Here is a 25,096-nt window from a genome sequence, read left to right as displayed (position 1 = left end):
TCTATCTATCTATCTATCTATCTATCTATCTATCTATCTATCTATCTATCTATCTATCTATCTATCTATCTATCTATCTATCTATCTATCTATCTATCTAAATATGGGGTTGGAAGGGGAATAGGTGAATGGAAGGAAAAGGTAGTTTAGCAGGTGATTAGAGACCTTCTTTCTTTACATTTCTCTTTGGACTTGCCATAAGTGACACATTTATGCAATATGGTTTTGCCTCTGCCATGTTGTCTTTTTTACAACACCGTAATGTATGAGCATTAGATGGATATATGCAGATCTTTTATTTAGATATCTTGGCAGTAAAACAGCTGATTTGGATTAAGACAAGGATTTGTTAAATCATCGCTTTATTGTCAATGTTAATGTTTCTAATCATCATCGCAAATGTTCCTCTGTGACTGCCAGTATGAATGAGTATTATTATGGCTTGATTGATTCTCACTGTATAGTTGGAAACCTCATCCATCTGACACACACACACACACACACACACACACACACACACACACACACACACACACACACACACACACACACACACACACACACACACACACACACACACACACACACGCAGACATGCATGCACACACACAAACCTAAAAAAACACAGGAAAGCAATTTCATGTAAAATTGTTGAATTCATTTTGAAGCTTTGGTGATATTGTCCTTTAAATGTGTGCCTTTATATCATGTTGAATTGAAGAGGGAGAGAAAGAAAAAGAGAGGGGGAGCTGGTCTGAGACATCTCTACACAGTAGCTGCAAACTTTGCTGTCCTGTGCAGAAACAGTAATGTCGGCTCCTCATGGGAAACAGGAACTTTATGTTTTATTTACAATGAGAAAGCAATACTTCCCAGCCAAGGTGTGTGTGTGTGTGTGTGTGTGTGTGTGTGTGTGTGTGTGTGTGTGTGTGTGTGTGTGTGTGTGTGTGTGTGTGTGTGTGCGTGCGTGCGTGCGTGCGTGCGTGCGTGCGTGCGTGCGTGTGTGATTTTGTAAGTTTGCCCACTTAGAAAAAAAAATAAAAGTCTATACTTTTAATGTTAGGTTTATTTTAAGAGTGAGAGACATAATATCAAAAAGTAAATCCAGAAATGTACATCGTATAAAATAAATAGATTAATTTGCATTGAATTGAGTGATATAAGTATTTGATTCATGTCCCCTTAGCAGAGAAACCCCCCCACAGCATCATGTTTCCACCTCCATGCTTTACGCTGGGGATGGTGTTCGTTGCGTCATAGGCAGCATCTCTCTTCCTCCAAACACTACATGTGGAGTTGATGCCAAAGATCTTGATTCTGGTCTCATCTGACCACATCACCTTCCCATAAGCCTTCTCTGAATCATTCAGAGGATCACTGGCAGACTTCAGACGGCCTGTACATGTGCCTTCTTGAGCAGGGGACCTTGAGGGCGCTCCAGGATTTGAATCCATTACGGCGCAGTGTGTTACCAATAGTGACTGTGGTCCCAGCTGCCTTCAGATCATTAACAAGTTCCTCTCGTGTAGTTCTTGGCAGATCCCTCAACTTTGTCATGATCATTGATATTCAACGAGGCGAAATCTTACATGGAGCCCCAGAACGAGGGCGATTGATGGTCTATTTTCGAATAATCGCACCAACATTTGTCTCCTTCTCACCAAGTTGCTGATGGTCTGGTAGCCTATTCCAGCCTTGTGCAAAGTGTACAATCTTGTGTGGGAGAGAAACTTGGGGATTTTAGCGTTTGCTGACCATTTACGCACAAAAACCAAGAGAACACACTACAGGAGAGGGAAAACCTGAAAGCACAATAGGGTCCTTTTAAAGAAAGTTTCCATTTTTTCAAGCCCACACCAATAAAATGCTTTCATGCTATATGGACTATGCTTGTCCAGCACTAACCGTTAAACTATTCCTTTCTAATCTCTAAGAGACAATAAGGAAACTCTGCAGCCCTTTCGCTTTGCACAATTACATTCTGATGGCTCCATAAGCTTGAAACAATCTACTGTCGTTGGTACAGTTTTTTATCAGTCATGCCTGGTGGAAAACGCTGTTGTCAAAGCTGAGGCTTCAGAATCTAAACGAGACTTATCATGGTGTCTTTTTAGTATGAATTTCTCCATGATGTTATGCACACCAGGCAGGATGAAGATACCTCTGAAGTAGGGCTATAAAGCTGACTCCTATTTTTTACAGTGTAGTCATGCCAGACAGGATTCCATTCTTGAAGGATTGATGAGAATGACCTAGAACTCTTTTATATAGCATGTGCATATCACATTACAAACACTTTTTTATGGTTGCTGTTACGGTATAATACAATAACTGTGACACCTGAGATATTTAAGCAGTCTGCATTTATCTATTTTTCAATTGTTTTCAAGAAGTAAGATTGTTTTATTTGTGCACATCGTTACAGAACAAGACAGAAACCGTGTTTTGGTAATTGTGGCAGGTTCCAAACACTGCCTCAATATTTGTAAATACAGATTGAACTGTTTCTAGAGTGGTTTAAATACTTAAAACCATAAAAAAAGCAATCAGACAGCCATCTCACTGCTGTTTTTGCAAAGTACCGCTTATCAATTGCCATGTATAGCAGATTCTGACTGGAGTTTATTTGTTTTTGTTGATTGAAAGAGAAATACTCAGTACAAAGACTGACCAGTCTTTGGTTTAAGTAGTGTGCCGATTGTCAAGCATGTTTTTTCCTCGAGAATATTGAGGGTGAAGAAAACAACAAGTTTGCAGTATCTGGATATTAGTTTTCTCATCATAAAGCAGTTTTAGAGCTCCATCCTCCCGTGTGTGGGATTTAAACAGTAGTAACTTTTTTAATATATGCAGATAAAACAATATATAAAATGATATGCTTTTCTCATCCAGATTTATGATTTTGCACCAACATTAATATGCATTTTAATTAGTTTTAAGCTCAGGATTAAGTTCTTAAAAGACTCCATGATCATATGTGACACATTTGAAATGAAACATCAACTATCAGTTTTAATTTGATGGTTTTTACGTCCACATTCAGAGTTTCGCACAAATTAAAGCATACAATAATGAACTGGGGATAAAAAATCAGCACAAAAGTTTGAGATTGAGAGGCCATTTATAAGTGTCGTAATAGAAAGTATGTGGCAGTAAATCTGATGATGTTGGAGAGCTTCAAGACAAGTGCCTAACTTGCTGACACATGCCTCAGTTTGTACTGCAGGTCACCACTGAATCAAAACAAGAACGGCCAGACAAACCAAGGTGACACTCATTCATATAATAAGGCCAACTACTGCTAACCTCTAGTTCAAAATGGTTCCAGTCAGACAATAGATAAATAATTACATACCCTTACCCTTAACCTAGACCATGCACACTCACATATTCAATGTTGTTAAAAAATAAATCGTGTTACCAACAAATGCAGTCAAGAGCAAAAAAACAGGATTAGTCCAAATTTGAAAGAGTCAGTCAAATCCCCCCTCGACATTGAAAGTATTGGATTGGTCCAATGAGGCAGCATTCTGCTCTGAGCTGTCCATGGCTGATAGACCTTGCCACGGTCAAGGACCATACAGTAAAAAAGAGGCAAGAAGTCAAAAGATGGATAGTGGTATGCAAATGATCTTCCAGGTGCCACACAAAAATGATAAAATAGACATCCGGCTGGACTTATTTTCCATTAATTTCATATGATTGCCATATTAGTTCTAAAGCATCAACAGTTTGGAAAAGCATAATTTGCACTTGGTGTGTTCTTTAATAAGCGACCACCTATTGTCTTTATCTATTTACACTAGATAATGGAAGCACACATTCATTTCTGTTTTGTCAGGCTTGGCGAAAAATTTCTAACATTTGACTAAATGAAACCTTTACTGCTGACTGAACTAAATGACTTTTGGGATAAAAGCCCAAAATTGGTCCCATATATCAGTCTATCCATCCAGTATTTACAGCGGCATGTCTGTGCAGTGGATTTATTATCCGGTAGCAGTCAAAACTCTCTCTGTAATGAGTCTCTGTGCTGGGTGAGCTAACAGACTTACCCTGTTGCTCATTTGGCCAGAGTGGAGAAAGTAATTATGATAAACCAAATTACATTAATCATTTAGCTAAAAGTCTGCTGATGTGTGAACAATTTAGCAGCGAGAGCTCTCTGTTAGGGGACGAGAAATGAATTCAGTCATCACTAAGCGGTAAACAGATTTTTCACCCGCAAAATACTGGTGGTTCATAGTTTTAGGAGGTTGTGCCATCCTAAACCACTTTTCCTTTAGTGTTATTTATTAGAATGGGAATATTTGATAAATAGGGAGCTTACACACACACACACACACACACACACACACACACACACACACACACACACACACACACACACACACACACACACACACACACACATCCTCACAGTCTCTTTTTTCTGTGTCTCTTTGCCTATTTCTCTACAGATATAATGAAACAGGACCAGCAGAGTGGTCACAGTAGATCCATGACAGTGACTCTGGTGTCATTAAGAATCAATAAAGTGATGGCAGCGAGACGAGCTGGTGCAGGAGGAGGAGGATGGGGGAGTGTGGAAGTATGTGTGTGTGTGTCGCCATTCTCTGTCTTTCTGCCAGTGTCAGCAGAATGGGGCTTTTTATGCGTACCAATCATGTCACAAAGAGAGGGCCCTCTCTCAATCTTTGACACACACACAAGCTTGCACGCACACAACGATACAATCGCACACTAAGAGAAACCACACGCAGACAATGCTGCCCCTGAGAGGCTAGCATGACCACCTAATGGGTTATTTGTTCTGTGTTGCTCTGTGTCCATCTCACTTCACACACACACACACACACACACACACACACACACACACACACACACACACACACACACACACACACACACACACACACACACGTTTAAACACAGAATCGGACATCTCTTCTTTCATTCTGCCTCTCCTTCTCTATTTCTCTCTCTTGCTTGCTATCAAAAACATTTTTCATACAAGAGCATTGACACACGCTGCACACACAACCATGTCAACAACAACAACAACAGCTTGGAACGGGTTTACACATACGGTGAATACTAGGGGTGTGCATATATGTGTGTGTTTGAATTATGATGGATACATGTTTACCACCAATAACCCCCTGTGTGTGTGTGTGTGTGTGTGTGTGTGTGTGTGTGTGTGTGTGTGTGTGTGTGTGTGTGTGTGTGTGTGTGTGTGTGTGTGTGTGTGTGTGTGTGTGTGTGTGTGTGCATGTGTGTGTGTGTGAGAGAGAGAGAGCGAGAGAGAACGAGAGAGAGAGAATTTTGTCTCAAGGCTACTTTTGGCAAAATGTAAATAATCATTGAGTTTGGTCATTTTCTATAAAATTTGCAATCTGAGCTTTCTGCATTTATTCTGGTGTGTGTGTGTGTGTGTGTGTGTGTGTGTGTGTGTGTGTGTGTATTAATCATAGTGTGATGTGGGGTCATGATCGAATCACACTCTTAAAAGACTTCTATTGTGCTCTTTGGCAAATCACCCAAAACTAAAACTGGCAGATTTTGACATTTTAATACAAAGACTCACATCAATTGAGGTAACATTCAATTTGGAAAGCAGATCTGTTGTAGCAATGAAATTGTTATATCATTTCAGTTGTATTAAAGATTAAGATGAGTAACAGTTTACAGTTGTGCAAGAGATGTGTCACTACAAGTAATATTTCATGTCTGCAAACAATGCAAACATAATATTTTTACTAGATGAATACATTACAGAACAAAGCCAAATCTCTGGCTATATACTGTAACTCCTGCCTGGGTGTGTGTCTCATTACTGGACACCGGAGCCCGTCATGGTGATGATTAATCCTGATGATAGAGCTGTCACAGTGACTGCAGTGCTTGGACATACAGGGGGATTGTTAAACGACTTTATCTTTGTAGATTTGTGTGTGTGTGCTTTACATCAAGCCAACAGCGAGTTCCCTTTATAGCCTGCCATATGCTAGTGAGCTAGCACCTTCACCTGAGTTAGCAGAAGTTCTTCAAGCCCCTCTGCAGACGCGTTAATCCAAGGTATGCTGAATACATTAGCCTGAGTTATCATTAAGGTAACAACCGCTGGAAGACTGTTGTACACGCAAACACACACATATGCATGCATCCTCACATTTACATGCAGAAACGCACGCACACACCCACTAGCCCGCCCATTAGTCTTGCATTGTTTCCCTCTGCCACTGACACAAACTGAAAATGCTAGCTTAGATTATTCTCAGCTCAGCAGTTTTAGCACTCCTGGAAGTATTGTGCACAGTGTGTGTGTGCCTCTATGGACCAAATATATTCCCCCTTAGCCCAGTGCTTTTCCACAATAGACCAGTGGAACGAAATGATGGTCTCCACTTGCTCCTCTTCTTTTTAGCACTTTAAACTACTCAATTAAAGCTTCTGTACTTTGTTTAAGTTATGCTTTACATTTCCCTCATTTACCTGCCATACCATGTGTGGGTTTAAAATGGATATATTATGATAATCTTTTTTGCTTCATATTACTATTTTGTGCCTATACTGTGACATGTCTGCTTTATTGTTCAAAAAGCTCTTTATTTTTCTCATACTGCCTGTGCTGCAGCACCTCTTTTCACCCTCTGTCCGAGACCAGAGCCCAGTCTGCTCTGATTGGTTAGCTGGCCGGCTCTGTTGTGATTGGTCAACCACTTAGAGGTGTATCAGAAATGTCCTGCGTCTTAGTCTCTCACTTACAAAATGGTGGAGCGCTAGTGTTTGAATAGCGAATTTACATAGTGATGTCACTATCTTATGCTGGGGCTTTTTGGCAGGTGGAGAGTTTGGGGGAAAGGAACTCCCTCTGGGATCCTTTGCAGACCATTTACATGCAGAAAAACCAACAGTATATAACACACTACAGGAAAGGGAAAACCCCAAAAAGCTACAATTGGACCTCTTTAAGAAAAAACATAATAAAACCCACAAAATCAAAAGACAGGCACTGATACAAAACAAAAACAGCAGCAGTTACAACCTAGTGCGGTACCCAAATGTGAGCACTTATTCTGTTATATTCACGTCCGTAGTTATAACACTTGACTATTCCTCTTTCTTGTATAGTGCTACTGGGGATCAGTCCCAAACAAAAAGGGTTCCTCTTATCACATGTGAGTATCTGCCCGATAGCAAAATGGATATCAGTTTTTCAAAACCCTATAACATATCAGGGGTATCTTCTATTGAACATATCAATTTAAACTTTTGTATTCTAAACTTGTGGCCTATGCAAATGTAGATACACTTGTAAGAACTTCACCTAAAAAGAAACTCTTCCATTATATTATTATGTCTTATAACACCCTGTTATTGTAATTAGTTACAGAGAGAATGGATATTGTTATTGCTTGGCTGGTAAAATAGCACCCATAAATCACCAATGGTTATGTTTGGCTGTTTTAGTTCTTCAATCTGTCATGCATGTTCTTTTCCTGTGTCCTGTGTGCCATAACAAGTCTTTAGTGTATTGGAAAGTCCAGAGGGAAAGTGGGGGGGGGCAGTGTCACAATCCCAGAAAGGCTTCATTTGGCTTGGGTTGTTGTTGTCTGAAGAGGCTCCCCTCAATGGCCTAGAGCGGTGGCTTTACCGGAGATAGTGCCACTGAGACGGAACTGAAAATGGGCAAACAGTATTTGCGAAAATGGAGAGTGTGCTTTATGGAGCCAATAGGCTAGATGCTGTGGCTGTTCGTTGTAGCACTAACCCGTGAAATAGAGTTCACCGTCCCAGAGATGGCAGCTTACCGCCCGCACGCTGGACATGGAGTCATTCAGATGTTTACAAAGAAACGGCGAGGTAGTCAAATTCAATAGATTTCCACACACACACACACCTTCCACACAAAAGCAGCCACATAACCACAGAGGGACTCATTACATTATTATGTTACACTCTTTCGTCTCACCCCTTTCCCTACTCCTTTTTCCATTTTGAGTGTTTAAAGCACGTGTGATGGCTGAATTATTCCAGGGGTTAATTGTGTCTGACGCCTACAACTTCACCCTCCCTCCTCATCCCCGCTCCATCCTCACATCCCCGCCCTCTCTTTCTTTCTTTTTCTCCATTTCACTTTCAATTACCAAACTGCCACCACCAGGTTTGTAGAAGGGGAGAATAAAACACATGCAACCAGAAAAATACACACAGGGTCTTGCGTTTGATGCGAGAAGGGGCTTCATCCATTTATGCATGCCTCATTTAAGTGTTCCTATTGTATGTATCCCCTGGGAGAATGTATGCAGATGGACTGGTGGTGGTGGTGGTGGTGGTGGTGGTGGTAGTGGCTGCGGCGGAGACTTCCACACACACATGCTCACAACACAAGCCTATGTGGCTGATGTTTTGCTGAGGTTGGGGTCTTCGTCGTGTGCGCTGAGACATAAAGATCAGTGGCCATAACACACAGCCAAGCATACTGCAGTATATGGCTACAATCAAGCTTTTATGTGGACCTGGTACAATAAACGAGGGCGAGAACTGAAACATCCATTCTGCATACCGTAGGTCTGCAAAAAGTAAGGAGAGTCAGCCATAAAGACGGAGAGATATGTGGGACTGTGAAAATCAGCCACAGGAAATGATTTTGGAAGAGAGTTACTCCAGTGCACGTCATCTTTTACTGCACTAAAACACTTTTCTGTCTTGCTCAGAAAGCCCAGACAAGGGTGTTTTGATTCTGTTCTAATAGCAGGGCTGCACCAATTACACAAATCTAGTCAAATCTCTCGCCGTTATTTCAAACATTTAAATAATTTAAACCATAATTGTAGCTCGGCAAAGCTTTCTGCACTCATGCATATGTCTTTGGTCAATTTCCACTTAAACCATCCAATTACAACATTTTGAATCCATTAAACACAAAGGATGTGCCACACAGTTGCACATCATTGTTAGTTATACCCATGACATTTACTTTAAACAGTAGTTCCTGAGGTTTTGATTGGCTAACACCGTTTCTCAGGCACCGTGCAGTGAAGGAGCAGCACGTCAGCAGCACAGCAGCAGCTGCTGCAGTCCTCCATCAGTGTCTCCACCGGATCTGTTCAGCCACACTACTGCTGTGTGCCCAACACACAATTGTGTGTGTAAGAAACGACAGGCAAAGGCTTAAAGTCCATTTTAGACTGCAGTTGTTAGTATGAAGCTACTACAAAGCATTTGGAGACGAAATACAGAAACGAACAGGTCTTGTGTGGAAAAAAAATGCTTCTCTGTCATCCATTTGAATTGGAGACTGTCCTTTCACACAATAGACTGCCAATTATGGTCTTCCTGAAAAAACGGTTGAGCCAGGAGCAATAGTTGCTGGAACAGAAACTCAACCTCATCTGGCAGTGTGGCATTGGCCAGTCAGAAACATGCAAGCGTACAATTCTTATAACGTTAGTAACGTCAACATATATTATTTCTACTTGGCTGTCAGCGTGTATATATGTCCTTTGGCAAAATGCTTTACCCCAAATTGCTCCGAATAACAAACATTGTGTGAGTGTGTGTGAATGTTCGGCTTCCTGAGCAGGTGGCACCTTGTCTTTGTATCACAGGTGCTGTTTAGACTGGTGACATGTCCCCATCACTTTTTTATATGACTGATTTTGTCCCCATTACTTTTTCAGAGTATAAATTCTTAAAAATGTTCTGATAGAAAAGCTTACCTCAAGAAAACTTTCAGGTTAATTTTCTCTATGACCAAAATTCATGCATGCATTGATCAGTAACTTTAAACCTGTATAGACTTTTCAATCATCCACCCTGACTTTATAATGACCCATCCTATTACATTGCCTAAAATGTACATGTAGGAATCATCGTTGATCATTTAAAAATCTTCTGTCCCCTTTTATCCACACCACTTTTCCAAACTAAGTTCGTCCTTGCCTTCTATGAGCGAGTGTGAATGCTGACTTCTCTATGTTAAAGTGCTTTGAACGTTCGCAAACACTGGAAAATTGCAATATAAATGCATTCCATTTACTATTTACCATTGGTGAAGAAGATACAATAGTTGCTGCTTTGTTCATTTTGCAAAATCCTTTCTTTTAAAGCATCACAAACCAGTGTGAATGTTTTTGATATTGGTTATTTCAACAGCACTTCCTGTATTGTATTTATTGTCTCCCTGGTAAGCTTAAAAAACACAACCCCCCGCTCTGATATACCGCAGTTCTGATTTTCGGCATGTTTACTCTGACACATTTCTGTGGGCTCTACTCATTCACAGCAAGTGATTTCCAGACTTGAATCTCTTCAAATCCAACTTCAGTGTACATTCTATTCAACAGAATAAGTGTCTATTCCAAGTTTGGCATGTTTTTCAAAGTATTTTTAGTAGTAAAACATTTGAACATAGAATCAAATGCCACCAGTGCGTAAAACAAAAAAATGTTATCTCTTGCTGCATCCTTCTTTTAAACTAACTTGACTTTCTCTGGCTGCACTTACTTGATTGGCTTGGTTAATGATCCTACTGTCACGTATGGGCATGAAGTTTTAGTCATGACTGAAGGAACAAGATTGTGGATACTAGAATCCGAAATTGGTTGTCACCGTAGGATGGCTGGACAAGGGACAAGGTGAGAAGTTCAGTCATGGGAAGGGACTCGGAGTAAAGCCGCTCCTCCTTCGCGTAGAAAGGAGCTAGTTGAGGTGGTTTGGGCAGTAAGGATGCCACCTGGCCTCCTCTCTAGATTGTTCTAGGGATGTCTAGCTGGGAGGAGTTTGAGGGGTGGACCCAGGACCAGGTGGAGGGTTTAAGAGACCACTGCAGCATTATCAGTTTCTCTTGTTTTATTATTTATAGGTATGTCTTTGAGTTAAATTATTATTTAATTGTTTTGTTATTGTATTCTATAAACTACTGACAACATTTCTCTGTGTTGGAATTCAACAGACACTGAAATGGCTGCGATACATGTAGAGATTAACATTTAAGAAAAATGTGGAGTGTTTTTTTTTCTTTTTTCCGGAGCTGTATATCCACGCTGCCCTGGGAATGCCTTGCAATCCCTGAGTTAGAGCAAGTTGATACGGCCAGGGAAAGTTGAGGTTCCGGGAACTTTGATAAGACCGTTTACGCCATGACCTGACTCTGAATAAGTGGTGGAAAATAGATGGTGTGTAAAGTTTGCCATTGTGCACTGGCAGCTCAGTGGCATCTTTGGGAAAGTACAATGACATCCCAAGGTTCTAACTGCACCTCGTCTCATCAAATGTCACTTAAGTAAGGGACAAGCCCCTGATCCCTCGTTGTGGCCCTGCAGTCTAGTCTCATTTGCCATCTGGTAAACCACATGGATATACCTTGATCAGCAAGAGGACTCATTTACACCATGTTGGGAAGAGAGTCGCTGGAAAATTAGCCGAATCCAGAAAAGTTCTGTTGTTGTATTTAAACCCAACGTCTCCTGGCAAATTTAAGGTAATCAAGGATAGCGGTTATGCAGAATTAACAAATAGCAGCATTATGGTGTCTATAAAATATTCAGAGGGGAGGAAAAAAAAGAGTCAGATAGGGATCCAGCATCATCCGGCAGCATGTACACATCTGAAACTAAAAAGGCCCATTACTATGAGGGAAGAAGCTCCCAATTAAACAAGATTAAATCTAAGAGATTACTGCTGGCGAGGAAGCTGGGTTTCAAACATTAACAGCTGACATCCTTTCCCATTACGGCAAGAAAAACTTCATGCCTGCCCCACCACCAACCGCCCAACCATCAAGGTTGGGTTGGTGGTGGTCCATTAATGGTCGTTCACAGCGGTTCTTCTTTCCAAACCACAAAGCAAACAGTGAACCCCCTGCAACATTACGGCTATCCATCCCTGAAAAAGAAAAGCAAATTACTTCTTCCCTTCTTCCAGCGCAGTGTTTTTGACATGATGGATTTTTTAGAACAGGCTTTACGTCCTTCCCACCATTTTTACGGCTTTATACATTTTCTTAAATCAACAGAAATGGAAATAAAGCATTGTGCGCTTTGTGATTATTTATGCATGCTTTTGTTGTTTGTGGCAGTGTGTTGGTTTTTTTCTGCGTTATTTTGGAGGCTTTACAGTCAGTCGTTTCTCATTTTAACGTCCTTCCTTTCAGCAATCTCTCTCCATGTTTTTTCTGGGTTTTATTTGGCTTCCTATCTACAATACATGATGCACATGCTCTTTGGATTTTCACATGTTTCTTTCATTGACATTTTTTCTTTTACAATCCGTATATCGTCCTTTTTCTTGCTTTTTCTTTTTCTACCTGTCTATAGGTTTTTTTGCTTCTGTTCCTCGTCTTGCCCATACACCCTGAATGCTTGCATCTTCCTGATTTGTCCTCTTTACTTTTGCCTACGTGTTTGCATTGTTGTTCAGTTATAGTGCTCTTGATAGTGTCTTTGCCGCATTTCTCTTTTCCATCAGTGACCATGTCTTAAACAGGACTATTTCCATTGTGCGCTGGCATTTGGGAGACCTCATTAACATTTGCTACATGTGGTTTAGCAAAGGTGGTGCTGAGATACGTCTAGGTACTGCAACCATTCATCTTGCCCCAACAGGAGAAGCTGCAGAGTCATTGTTCACAAACCCCTGCTGGCAGGACTGTAGCAAAACTTTGTTCCGATGGTAATAAGTAGAGGAGTGGGCATGAGGTTTCATTAGAGGGGAACATTTTAAGATTGTGGGTTTTAGATAAGAGAAACAGGACATCCAAGGATAAGACATGACACCCACAAGGGAACAAAGGAGTTATAGAGGGGTGCAGTGATGACGTATTTCTATAGGCTAACTTGAAAGTCAGCGTCACAAGGGCTCCTTTGAATGGTTCACAATTAGATTTTTCTATTGGATTTGAAATATTGCAGAAAATAAGATCAGTAGCAAACACACAGTTAAAGTTACTAGTATAATTTGGGTTCAGCAGGTTTATCTCCACTCATAAAACCACTAAATGATTTTTGAATTATAAATGCAATCACCAGACATATATAGCTAACACTAGGCTACAAATGCTAAATTCTAGGACGATTCAACATACTTTATCACGGGAATCTAACCGAAAACTAATTCAAAAGAACATTGACTTTGAAATTTGGGAGTTATTTAGAACACCTTCGTGCACCACTGTATGACGGTCACATGACTTTACGCTAACGCTGCTAAGCTAAGGAGGCTGAGGTTATGACATTTGATAGTCTCATTTAGCAACTTGTTAGCAACAGCCGTTTTTAAAACATAAAGAAGCTTCAAAAGTTCTGAACTGGGGTATTAATTTAGCCTAAGACGTTCACCAGTGAGGAATTTACTGAGATATTTTAAGTCATAGAACAGAACCTGATAAACTCTTATGCTTGTGTTAACAACAGACCTTATTACGGGAATCAATCCAAAAACGTATTCAAAAAAACATTGACTTTGAGACGAGCCCGGGAGTGCTAAAATAGTGACTCATTTCTGGGATAAGAACTCATTGGTGCACACTTTATAAGGACACTGAGTAAAACAAATCTTACACGTTTTATTTTTTAACATTTTACGGTTTTGTACTACCAGGTGGAGCACACAGGTTGATTAAATTGGAACGATGCAATTGCAGTTTCTTTTCAATCCAAACATCCCATTATACTTTTAGACAGTCTCAGCCATTGTCAGTGAGTCACAAGTGTACCATAACATCCACACCTGAAACATTTACTGCTGCAGATGCATGTCCTGTTTTAGTTGTAAATGCTTCAGCTCATTTAAATATGTTTCCTGAAGCAAAGCCAGTTTTCAGGACAATTGAATTTGCTCCTTTTTTTACGAGAAAATGAATGCTTTACATGTTCCATTAAAAACGTTTTATGAACAGGTAATCTGTCATCTATCAGTGCACTCTGAAGAGACCCCACCCCCCCAACTGTCTTCCTGCCACCAAAACAAATAGCCCTATGTTAGACAATTGTTGTTTTGCTTATGACAAATAATAAAACAGTAAGCGTAATACTTATCTCATGGATTATGTGCATACAATTTTGAGACAGGGACTTAAGGAGCAATTTTAACACATGTGGGGTCACATGTAAATCATATATTTTCTAGATTTTTCCTTTTACTGAATTTAAAAAAATATTTTCTACAATACACAATTTAATTTTTCTGAATTTAATTGTTGGTTGAATATATTTAATTGTTGAATTCATCTTTTTCTCTACTCAAACTCTGGCAAAGTAATTATGTATACAAAAATGGACTGCACATTAATGTGTTTTGTATCATAAATTAATTTCTTAGCTGTTTTCAAAGCAATTTCACACTCCATATGCATGCTGACACATCATGATCATACTTAGTTGAAAACATTTGATTACATAAGATGTACTTTATTTATTCCATATCGGAGAGATTTGTGTGTAATAGCAGCATCTTTACAAGGCATTGCACATGAGTTAAAAATAGAATAAATTATGATAGAATAAACATAAACAGAAAATACATACATACCACCAGTAGAAATATAAATATATCTATGGACTATATTTAGAATACAAAACAGAAAATATACTGAATAAGTTCGAATTTACTTTAATAGTCCAACCTACATAGTACTTTAAAATAGAATACAGTACATACATCATACAAGTATGCGCATTTTACATTTAAATAAGTATAAATATTTGTATGTCCAGAAAATATATCAAACAAGACAAATACATTGCAAATATAAGAAATGATTATTGAACATGTATTGGTTGTTAAATGCACCTTATATCTAAAGTACCAGTGTTTAACGCATCTCCAAAAAAGGTCTTAACCGAGCAGCATTCATAACCAAACAAACTGCATGATGTCTCTCATATTAAAAATGAGCAACATTTACGTTTGATAGCAGTTTAACATATGTCACATTTACACACACACACACACACACACACACACACACACACACACACACACACACACACACACACACACACACACACACACACACACACACACACACACACACACACACACACACACACACCCACTCAGTAAAAATGGCAGTGAGGAGAGGAGGTGATTACTTTACTCCTTGGTCCACTTTCCTGAAAAGCAGGATCAATTTCCTCTTTGGCTGGAGTGCCTCTCCTCTTTCCCCTTTAGAAAACACACACACACACACACACACACACACACACACACACACACACACACACACACACTAACACACACACACACACACACACACACACACACACACACACACACACACACACACACACACACACACACACACACCCAGACACAGCCACTTCAACCTGCTTTATTCTTTCTCACCTGTGAATTTCTGTCCCTACCGCTCCTCAACCCTCCCTTCTTCCTCTTTTTCATCTCTTTTACCCCTCCCCCTCCTCACTCTCTACACCTTTTCTTATCTCTTTCCTCTCTTACTCTCACAATCCCCCCACCCCCTCCATTCACTCTTCATTTGATAATTGTTCATACATGTGGTGACCTGCCATTTACCACCCCTCTCTACAACATCCCATTTTCCCTCCTCTGACTTCCCTCCACGTTACTCTCTGCCTCCTTCCCTCCATCTTTTATTCTCCGGCTCAGTGGGATGTGACACAGGAGGCTGCTATAATTTGATTGGAGGTATTAAAGTTGATTTGATTAAGGGTGGGCCAAATTACTGGCTGCTTTATGGATAAGGCCCAGTCACCTGCGAGGGCCCCGTACTCGAGGTGCTCAGCTCTGACAAGCACACGAACACCGAAAAACACGCCACAGATTCATAAAGTATTTTTAAAGAAAGCCCTTTTTTTAGCCCATAACATGCTATTTCTAAAGTAGTGTGATCACACAAAGCGGCAAAGCTGTGACTTCATCATGCTTGGGGAGTAATCGAATACATGTAACCAGGACACTAGGATACATAAAAAGGTAACTGTTTTTCTCCAACAGTTACATGCAAAATCAGGGCCGCTGTATAGCTCACCTGGTAGAGCTGGAAGCACTGGGGCTCGGTCCAAATGTGGACCCAACCAGGGTCGAACCCAGCCCGGGACAAATTCCTGCGTGTCATCTCGTTTGAACTCTGTCTCTTCAATAAAGGCATTGGTGGCCCTTAAATCATATAAAGAAATAAACAATGTAATCCGGTTACTGATACCTTTCTAAATAATGCGGATTACTAGCAGCATTACAATGTTACATTACATTTGAATTACAAATCACATCCGCACAACCATAAACACCAAGTTAACGGAGTCTCAGAAATACCACAACTTATCTTCCAGTTCAAAATCCTGGTCTTCAAACAATGCTTTCACAGGGTTCGCCATCAATTTGTTTTTAGAATCAGAATTAAAGGGGAAACAAAAATAAGGTTCATTGCAATGCCTTTCAGCTGTTAATAGATGTCTATATTTAGTTTGACTACATAGTGAAACATTCTTCAATAAAACATAGTTTGACTTACACTAATTATATAATTGGTGTATTTATATTTTCTGGATTTATCTCTTTTTGTAAATTATACTAATTTGAAGCCTATAGTCAGTATTTGAAATAGATAGGCGTGCTGCCTGAATTTCATTTGAGTTCTGATTTACGCTCCTTGTACTTTTCCTTTTATATACTGTTATTATTTTTCTTATATTTCATGCACTGAGACAGTACGTGTGTATTGAGGAAATCCAATTCCACAGGAGAAGTAATCAGGATCCTTTACGTTAGTGATTCAATTTTTTAATAATAGGTAGTATTTGTAACAATACCATTTTTGAGTTGCCCTCCTAACACTCAACATCATTTCCTGTGTGACTGCATTTAATTCCGTTCACTCTATATTACTGACCTGTTATTTATCCTCCTGTGATTCATTAGAGGCAGCAGAGAGGAGGCGCTTTTAATTACTCTGATGACCGATTAGGCCTTTACACAGTGCAGACTCTGTGCTGGACTCTTAGACCAGTACAGGCAGCTGATATCACATCAGAAGCATCAATCAGAACCAGAATACTTTATTTATCCTGGGGGAAATTGGTCTCATGACAGATGTTTTATTTAAATAAATAAAAGGAGTTAAAGTAAGATTGTGCAATTAACAAATGAATGAATTGCACACAACAATACAATAGAATTAAACACTTTATATAAACATAAGACGTTGAGAAAAATGTGCACAATGTAATACACTATATAATATGTATAGTGTATAACAATAGTGGTGTACAAATAAGATATTAATGCTGAATTGCATTGAATGGCCAACTTTATTATCCCTTTTTGTCAACAAGTGCTGCGCTTATAGCTGTGTGCATCACTGTTTAGTGTCCCCTGGTTTCCGTTGTGTTCTGAGCTTCCTTTTTATCTGCAGCATTTTGTTTATGAAGCGCTTTTCGTTAACTAACGCATGTTTCGTGAAGTTGGTGAATGCTTTCTAAATGCTGCGCATGTGTTGTCAAGTTGGTGAAGATGTTTCTTCATTTGCATTTTTTGGCTTTGTGTGTCTTTATTTGCATCGGTTTTGAAAGTGCAGCATGTTAATCCAAATGGGAATGTTTTGTAACTTGTTTGCACCTGTGGGCCCCAGTACATATCCAGGGTTAGGGTTGCTGAACATTTGTTCCTGAGTACAAGATCCACACCACAGCAAAGTGCAGTTTCTACATTTCAAATGGAGGGACAGGCTAGGGCGAAACATTTTTACCATATATATTAAGAACATCTGTAACATACCGCTAGCATCATACTACCACCATCACCTATAGACAAAAGAATGCACATTGATTATTTTTATAGATTTTATTCATCACGTCCCATGAATAATTAAAAAGTCCCCTCTCTGGGGATTGGTGAACGGTGAATAATGTAAAATAATATATGCCACAGTGGGGGGCCAGCTTCAATCCGGATGGAATAATATATGCATTTTATTTACATTGAGAAACATTGAAAATTGTGTATTTTGCAAATGTGTTTTCTGTAAAATGTACAAATGCGAGCAACACACTTTTAATATGTGTTGATGGAGTGAATGTACTCTGGTTAGATGTCTATACTGCAAACCAGATTATATCTGTGTGTGTGTGTGTGTGTGTGTGTGTGTGTGTGTGTGTGTGCGTGCGTGCGTGCGTGCGTGCGTGCGTGCGTGCGTGCGTGCGTGCGTGCGTGCGTGCGCGTGTGTGTTGTCGCATGTGTGTGTTAGGAGGGTCAATGCATCTGCTATGGACATTAAATCTATATTTTGTAAATGATATGTTCATATGTCTTCTATTGCTCCGAGAACGAGGGGAGATGAAAAATATATTTAACATTCCGCTGACAGCTTATTACCTTTTTGCTATTGTTTGCTGAATTAACCCATCGTGGATGTGCACTCTGTTCCATTTCTTCTTTTCCCCAACATTTTCAAAATTGAACAAACACACACATCCTCCCTTATAAACGTACAAAAACCAAACCTTTATCTCTTCTCTCCAAGTCACAGACCGCACACACACATACACACACTTGGAGGATTAGGGCTATATATCAGATTAATGCCCACCATTTATGAGATGCTCACATACACACATTTGCCGCCATCCTGTGCTCACCGCATGCATTTTTAATCAGAATGGGCCTCGCTCCACCATTAACCCCCTTCCCCCCCTGCTGGTCGGTTATTCGACTAAGGACAACAAGCACCGCTGTCACAGCTGCGGTCGCATGAACATATCAGAGGAAAACTCATTTTTCATTTCAGCATCTTTTTTTTATTTCATTTTCTCCTTCTTTGTTTTAGGAATACAACTTTGGGACTATTTTGTTGTAAACAATCCTTGAGCCCTGCTTCCAAAACAAGACTTTTACTTTAAATAACTTCATTTTCTGCATTAATAGACATAAAATAGAGAGATAAAACATGTGTCCCTCAGCAAATATTTATGAAGCTGCGATTAAAAAGATTATGATCTTCTGCAAAAACATACATTTTCCCCTTGTGACAGTTATAATTCACAAAGTACCCATTAAACCACACCTGGAGTGAGAAGTTAGTCTTAACATGTTTTAATTGGGTGTATATTAGATAATGAGTCAATAATAATGTAATTTTTATGTGTTTGTCCATGGATATGTGAGGTGTTTGTTTGTGTGAGATATGAGTGGCTATCCCTGTAAGTGGAGTGAGACTGTTGCTGTGCTCACTGGGCAGATTAAACTATACTTTCCCTTTAATAACACATGCCACAGTAATTCTGAAGCTATAGGCAAAACCACTTGAATTTTAATCCACACAACAACAAAAACACCCATGAGTTGAACAATTACAGATATTTTTTTAAGTTTTTAAAATGTTGATACTATCCTGTAATGTTCTTGATTTTAAGCCATGAGAACTATTATCCACCCACAGCAATTGCTCTTTTAAAAGTCACTTCCCTGTTGTGGTGAAAACCACTTGGTGTAAGCTTCTCCTTTGATATATGATATTGAGTGTGAAATATATCTGGTCCTATAAACTCTCCAGTGTAAACTATTTTAATCTTCTGATGCAAGATTCAATAATAAGCAACAAAAAGGAGTCTTATTCTTGTCTTATGATCTAAGAGAGAAAACATTCAAGAAATAAAACATTACTGATTGAGAGTAAGATCATTTTTTTAATGTGGATCCTTTACTTAAAAAAATATGATTCATCTAAAAAATGTTATTTTGGCTAAAATCAGAAATGGTTAAATAAAGCAAGGCTTTTTATTTTTTTAATGAAAGCAAAATTGCAAACATTTTTCAGTATATAAAATAAATACTGCATTTCATGTTCCACGTTTAATCAGCCTATGTTTTTCAATGCAGTTATGCAATGTTGTGTTGCAGGTTTTTCCCTCGATCATTTGGCTCCGGCTTTATAATTATTTTTAAGATTTAGATTTGATCTGTAGAATTGTTGCATCTGCCAGGTGAGAATTTGAGACATTATGGTCCACCCCTTTCAGAACATGTCAGGAAGGCATTGTTTGTTTGGCAAGATTGCACACATTTCCAGCTTCAAAAATGCCCGAATTTACTATGTTTTATTTTAACATATCTTTGAGTTTTTGACAGTAAAAGGCTTTAAGTAAGTCCCACTGCAGCACACGCATAATGAGCTGTGTTCTCTATCTGATGGCGATGGCATTCACATGAATCAGCGGTGGCGTCAAACATCAGACTTTTTTAACTGAATCTCCCTCATCGCTCCCTGTGTGTTTGGTTTCTAACAGCCTGTGTGTGGTGTTAAAGAGTGTGTTTGATGGCTAACCTCTTCCCCTTTGTTCCCTGTTTGTCCAACAGGGCAGCACGAAAGTCCCTTCTCTCCGACTAGTTGGCTGTACATGGAGACCCCCAGCTGGGCAGGTCAGTGTGTGTGTGTTGTGTGTGTGTGTGTGTGTGTGTGTGTGTGTGTGTGTGTGTGTGTGTGTGTGTGTGTGTGTGTGTGTGTGTGTGTGTGTGTGTGTGTGTGTGTGTGTGTGTGTGTGTGTGTGTGTGTGTGTGTGTGTCTGTGTCTGTGTGTCCCTCTCATTTTTGCTGCATACAAACACAAGACATCTGTACGTTCTCACATCCAGTGGGTTTACTGATACACGTGCTCCGACATCGAGAGCACAGCTTCCCAGGTGTGTGTGTGTGTGTGTGTGTGTGTGCATGTGTGTGTGCACGTGCGTGTGCAGGTGTGCGTGTGTGTGTTCAGCAGGCTGTCTGTGTGAGTGTGCGCACAGAGGGAGAATGTGCTGACTGCAGTGCTTTGGTTCGGGGCATGCCCATTAGAAGTGGCTATAAATCCTGAGCGCAGTGCTCTCACTGTGTCAGCAGTCCAGCCAATGAATGGATATTAAACGCCACAAAAAAGCCTCTTTAATTCTGCCTGCCTGCCTATGCTGCGCCGCTGCACACTATCTACCTATCTATCTATCTATCTATCTATCTATCTATCTATCTATCTATCTATCTATCTATCTATCTATCTATCTATCTATCTATCTATCTATCTATCTATCTATCTATCTATCTATCTATCTATCTATCTATCTATCTATCTATCTATCTATCTATCTATCTATCTATCTATCCATCTATCCATCTATCTTTCTTCTCTTGTTGTCTCTCTTGCTGCTTTCTCTCAATCCCTTCCTCCGTGATAATGAATTAAAAAAGGAAAGGGTTCTTGAGTCTAGCCAGGTCTGTTGAGGTGAAAACATCCCCAGTTAAAAGGCTGCCATCTATTATTTAGCCCTAGTATCGATGAAATATTATTTACAGCTGGTCATATTGGATTTGAAAATGTACCTGCTCCCTCATACTACATGGAATATGAGAGGATGGATATAGGAATGCTACGAGGCTGTGAAAGGGGAGGAAGGATGAGAAAATCCACCATACTTGGCATATTTATCTTCAAATGCTCTTTTTAACTGAACATCTCTGCCACTTCACATGTTGATATACTGCACATGTGTGATTGACAGAGTATATTGCCATTTTCTATTGTACTATCATTTGTGTATATTTATATTTGTTTTAAACATTTCTGTTAGGTTTTTAAACTGGCTTTTAAGAGACCCTATTCAGCTTGTTTTCACATTTAGTGTCTCTACTGGGACATGTCTCTATGCTTTAATGTTCAAAAAGCTCTTTATTGTTCTCATACTGCCTGTGCTGCTGCACCTCTTTTCACCCTCTGTCTGAAACCAGAGCCAAGTCTGCTCTGATTGGTTAGCTGGCCGACTCTGTTGACATTTGTCAACCACTTAGAGATGTCCCGCCCCTTAGCCTATCACGTACAATGTGTTGGAGCACAAGCCAATAGAAGCACAAGCGGTACATAGTGATGTCACGATGTTACAGAAGTAAACAAAGGAGTTCAAATGAGGCGTTTCAGTCAGGGGGTGAGAGAAACTCCCTCTGGAGGGTACACAGGGATTTTAGCCTTTGCAGACCATTTACATGCTCTAAAACCTAAAGAACACACTACAGGAAAGGGAAAACCCCAAAAGCATAATTTGGCCCTTTAAAACCAAAAACGGTCCATCTTAGTTTTCTTTTTTCATTCTTATATTGTGTTTAAGTATGAACCAATTTATAATCCTTGTATGTGTAAACCTAATTATTAAATAACATTGTAGATAAAGAAGACATAGAAGGACTCGGTAATCATGCAAACACAATTTGAAAGCAGACAGCTAAGGTTAGGGAAACTAAACCGTTGAGATACTATCTTGCCAAGACAAAGCGTGTGTTTGATGAACTTGTGCGGTAGCTTTTGCATCTTAAACTCAAAGTGTTTTGCCGTTATGTTCCCCAGTTCCCACTGTGTGCATGGTGTGTTTTAGTGCAGGCTCGTAAATGCTGGCTGTAAACGCTCAGTCCTAATGTTGCCCTGCACACTCCCTGCAACTCAGCGCTCGCTTCCAAACCTCCATGCAGCCTGATCATAAAAAATGTATTATTATTTCGATTAAATTTGAGGTTCTGAAGCGTGACCCTGGCTGTAGGTGTGGCCATCTGTCCTACTGGCACATCAATAGCAATCTAATAGTGGGAGGAAAGATCAATCACAACCAGCTTAGATATGTGGAAATATACACAGTCCATGTGGTTCTGCTGCAGCGCTGCACGGTGTTAGACCTCTGGGTCCACTGTATGGATTCAGAATGTACTGTGGTACAGGTTTTAGCTCTACCAGAACATTCTACACAGAAAAAAGGAATGAGGGTTACTGTACTGTACATTTATTTGGACACTATGTATGTAAATGGTAAAAGGGGTGTGATCGAACCACCAACCTTCCAAATGGTGGACGAAAGCTCCCATATTTGGCGTATATGTAGGTGAATATTAGAGATTATGAGGAATATCTTAGAGGAACCACCGTATAGCACGTATTTCATAGTAGAAATCAGTTCAATCAACGTATGCACAAAGTGACAGGAATTTGTAATGCACACACACACTCACACAGTTCCTCCTCCCCTATTCATAATATCAATTACAGCTTAGCCTGGTTTAGCCTCTATCAGTGTTCGTCAACAGGCCTCCAGGCCCAATCAAGGCTCGGCATTCCAATCACACTGACATGGCAGCTAATTGAAAAGTTGTGCGAGGATCATTGGAGAGATGTGTGGCTCCTTTGAAGCTCTGTCATTAGATGTGTGCCGGTGATATGGTAACAGTGGCAAAAATGGGGTATGATATGTGTGGTCTCGTGTCTAATCTAAGAAAATGTAAATACTTGTGTCCTATTTCGAAGCAATATCTTTTTTACTTATTGCCCTAAATAAAGATGGTGACAGTAACTGAATCAGACATGCTAAAATCACTTAGTGATTTAGGTACCAAATTAAAAACTGAAAAATGTAATATAAATTATTAAATAAAAAGACAAACATAAAAGCACTTCCTACAATTTCAAAGTGGCTATGTACTCTGGTGTTGAAGATATTGAAGAAGGGACACCACACTTTACAAACTCTCATTTCTTTCCTTTGGCTCTGTAAGTCAGTCATTCCAGTGTTATTCAAGCTGTCATTTCTTTCAAGCATACATTTTTCGAAAGCACATCCAAGCAAGAGCTATCCCCCTGGCCTGCAAAAGTCCAAATTCAATAAAGCTAAGTGTTTTGAACTAAAACAAAAGTAATCCGGACGTATACCCAGCACTCATATCTTTGGTAGGGCACCAACAATCTGTGGTATTTCTAAATATTCACTGTCACTTTATCCTATACTGACTTGACAACGACCCCACTGCTAACCTTTCCTTGCATCTGCATGTATCTCCGTCACCATCTCCTAAGTGTACCTCTGTAGCGCCCTGTAAAGCTTAATGAAACTTGTCCTCTCAAAATGATACAATTAAGTTGAGGATCTTTATTCTGCCCAGAGGTTAATGGAAGCTCTTATTTTTCCTCTGGTTAGGAAATTAATCACTCCTACACTTTATTTCACATTTGTCTCATGTTTGCCATCAGTCAGACACAGATGGGACAGTTCTACAGCATATACTTGTAAGAAACCCACTAAGACTAGACAGTGGCATTGCGCACAATGAGTATCGACTGATCTCTGGACCACAAACACATCCAAACTGTACCCCGGACACTGATTGCTCCGGGCTGATTGATCCACGCTGATTGTTGGAATTGGACCCCCAAAGTCATTTGTTAATGTTAGTGAAGCTGTAGTTTTTAAATGTGTTCCCTCATTAAAAATTCAAGCTTGGCCTTAATGGTGATAGCACAAAGCAACTGTTGCGCTGTTAAAGCCCCCCTTACATTATTAACAAAGATAAACACTAGCATCTGGAGCTAAAGAGGAAATATCTCTGTGATGATGATTCAAACAACGCAAGCAGAGATACATAAGTGTGATTGTAATGACAAATGTCTCCCGTTCAGTCCCGGATGTGAAATATTCATCGGCGCAAAGGGGTGAAAAGGCCCAATAGGCAGAAACTGTTTGGATTTATGGGCTTTCATGGTGAAGACACAAACACACGGACAGAGCGAGCTCGGGACTATAAATGATGGAGGTTCTCTTTGTATTTGTTAAAGTGATGTCCAGTGTCTCTGAGCTGCTTTTAACACTCCCAGAAAGGCCATTACAATTAAAGGAGAGCCGGCCAGAGCGAAGGGAAATGGAGAAGAGTGTGATGAGAGTAAAAGAGGGATGTCAGCACAAAGAAAGGCAGAGATGCTTTTAGCCTCTCTCCGCAGGAGTAATGTCCAATTACTGCTCCGTTTGAGGCCTCCGCTTCACACTGTCATCAGCACACAAGCACCAGGTTATGGCCCTTTGCAATGGGCCGATTGTCAGCTACCATGGATCACAATCAGCCAGCAAGTCCTCTGGGCCATCCGGAGAAGACGGGCGTTTCACATTGAATATTCATGTTGTTTTACTGGGTATAACAGGCTGCAGAACCCTCCAACGGCACAGTCAGAAAGCTCAGTGGTGTTTTCAGCTCTTATCTTCGTGAACGCTTTGCTTCGGTTCAGTTCTATATTTGTCTCTTCTGAGTTTACAGGGAGAAATAATAGATGGCAGTGTGAAGATGC

The 25,096-nt window shown here is 39.9% G+C and overlaps 1 protein-coding gene across 1 annotated transcript in view; it reads left to right on the top strand.

The window, feature by feature from the left end:
* rbfox3a (RNA binding fox-1 homolog 3a) overlaps nucleotides 1–25,096 on the top strand; it is a 483,470-nt gene that overhangs the window by 221,139 nt on the left and 237,235 nt on the right. Inside the window, 1 exon segment of the mRNA XM_063894163.1 lies at nucleotides 20,338–20,400. Coding sequence (XP_063750233.1) covers nucleotides 20,379–20,400 — 22 coding nt within the window. The 5' untranslated portion in view covers nucleotides 20,338–20,378.

Source organism: Eleginops maclovinus, chromosome 10 (genome assembly GCF_036324505.1).
Source record: "Eleginops maclovinus isolate JMC-PN-2008 ecotype Puerto Natales chromosome 10, JC_Emac_rtc_rv5, whole genome shotgun sequence".
NCBI classification, from domain to species: domain Eukaryota; kingdom Metazoa; phylum Chordata; class Actinopteri; order Perciformes; family Eleginopidae; genus Eleginops; species Eleginops maclovinus.
Note: the sequence above shows the minus strand (reverse complement) of the source record. Positions and strands in the feature narration are given on the sequence as shown.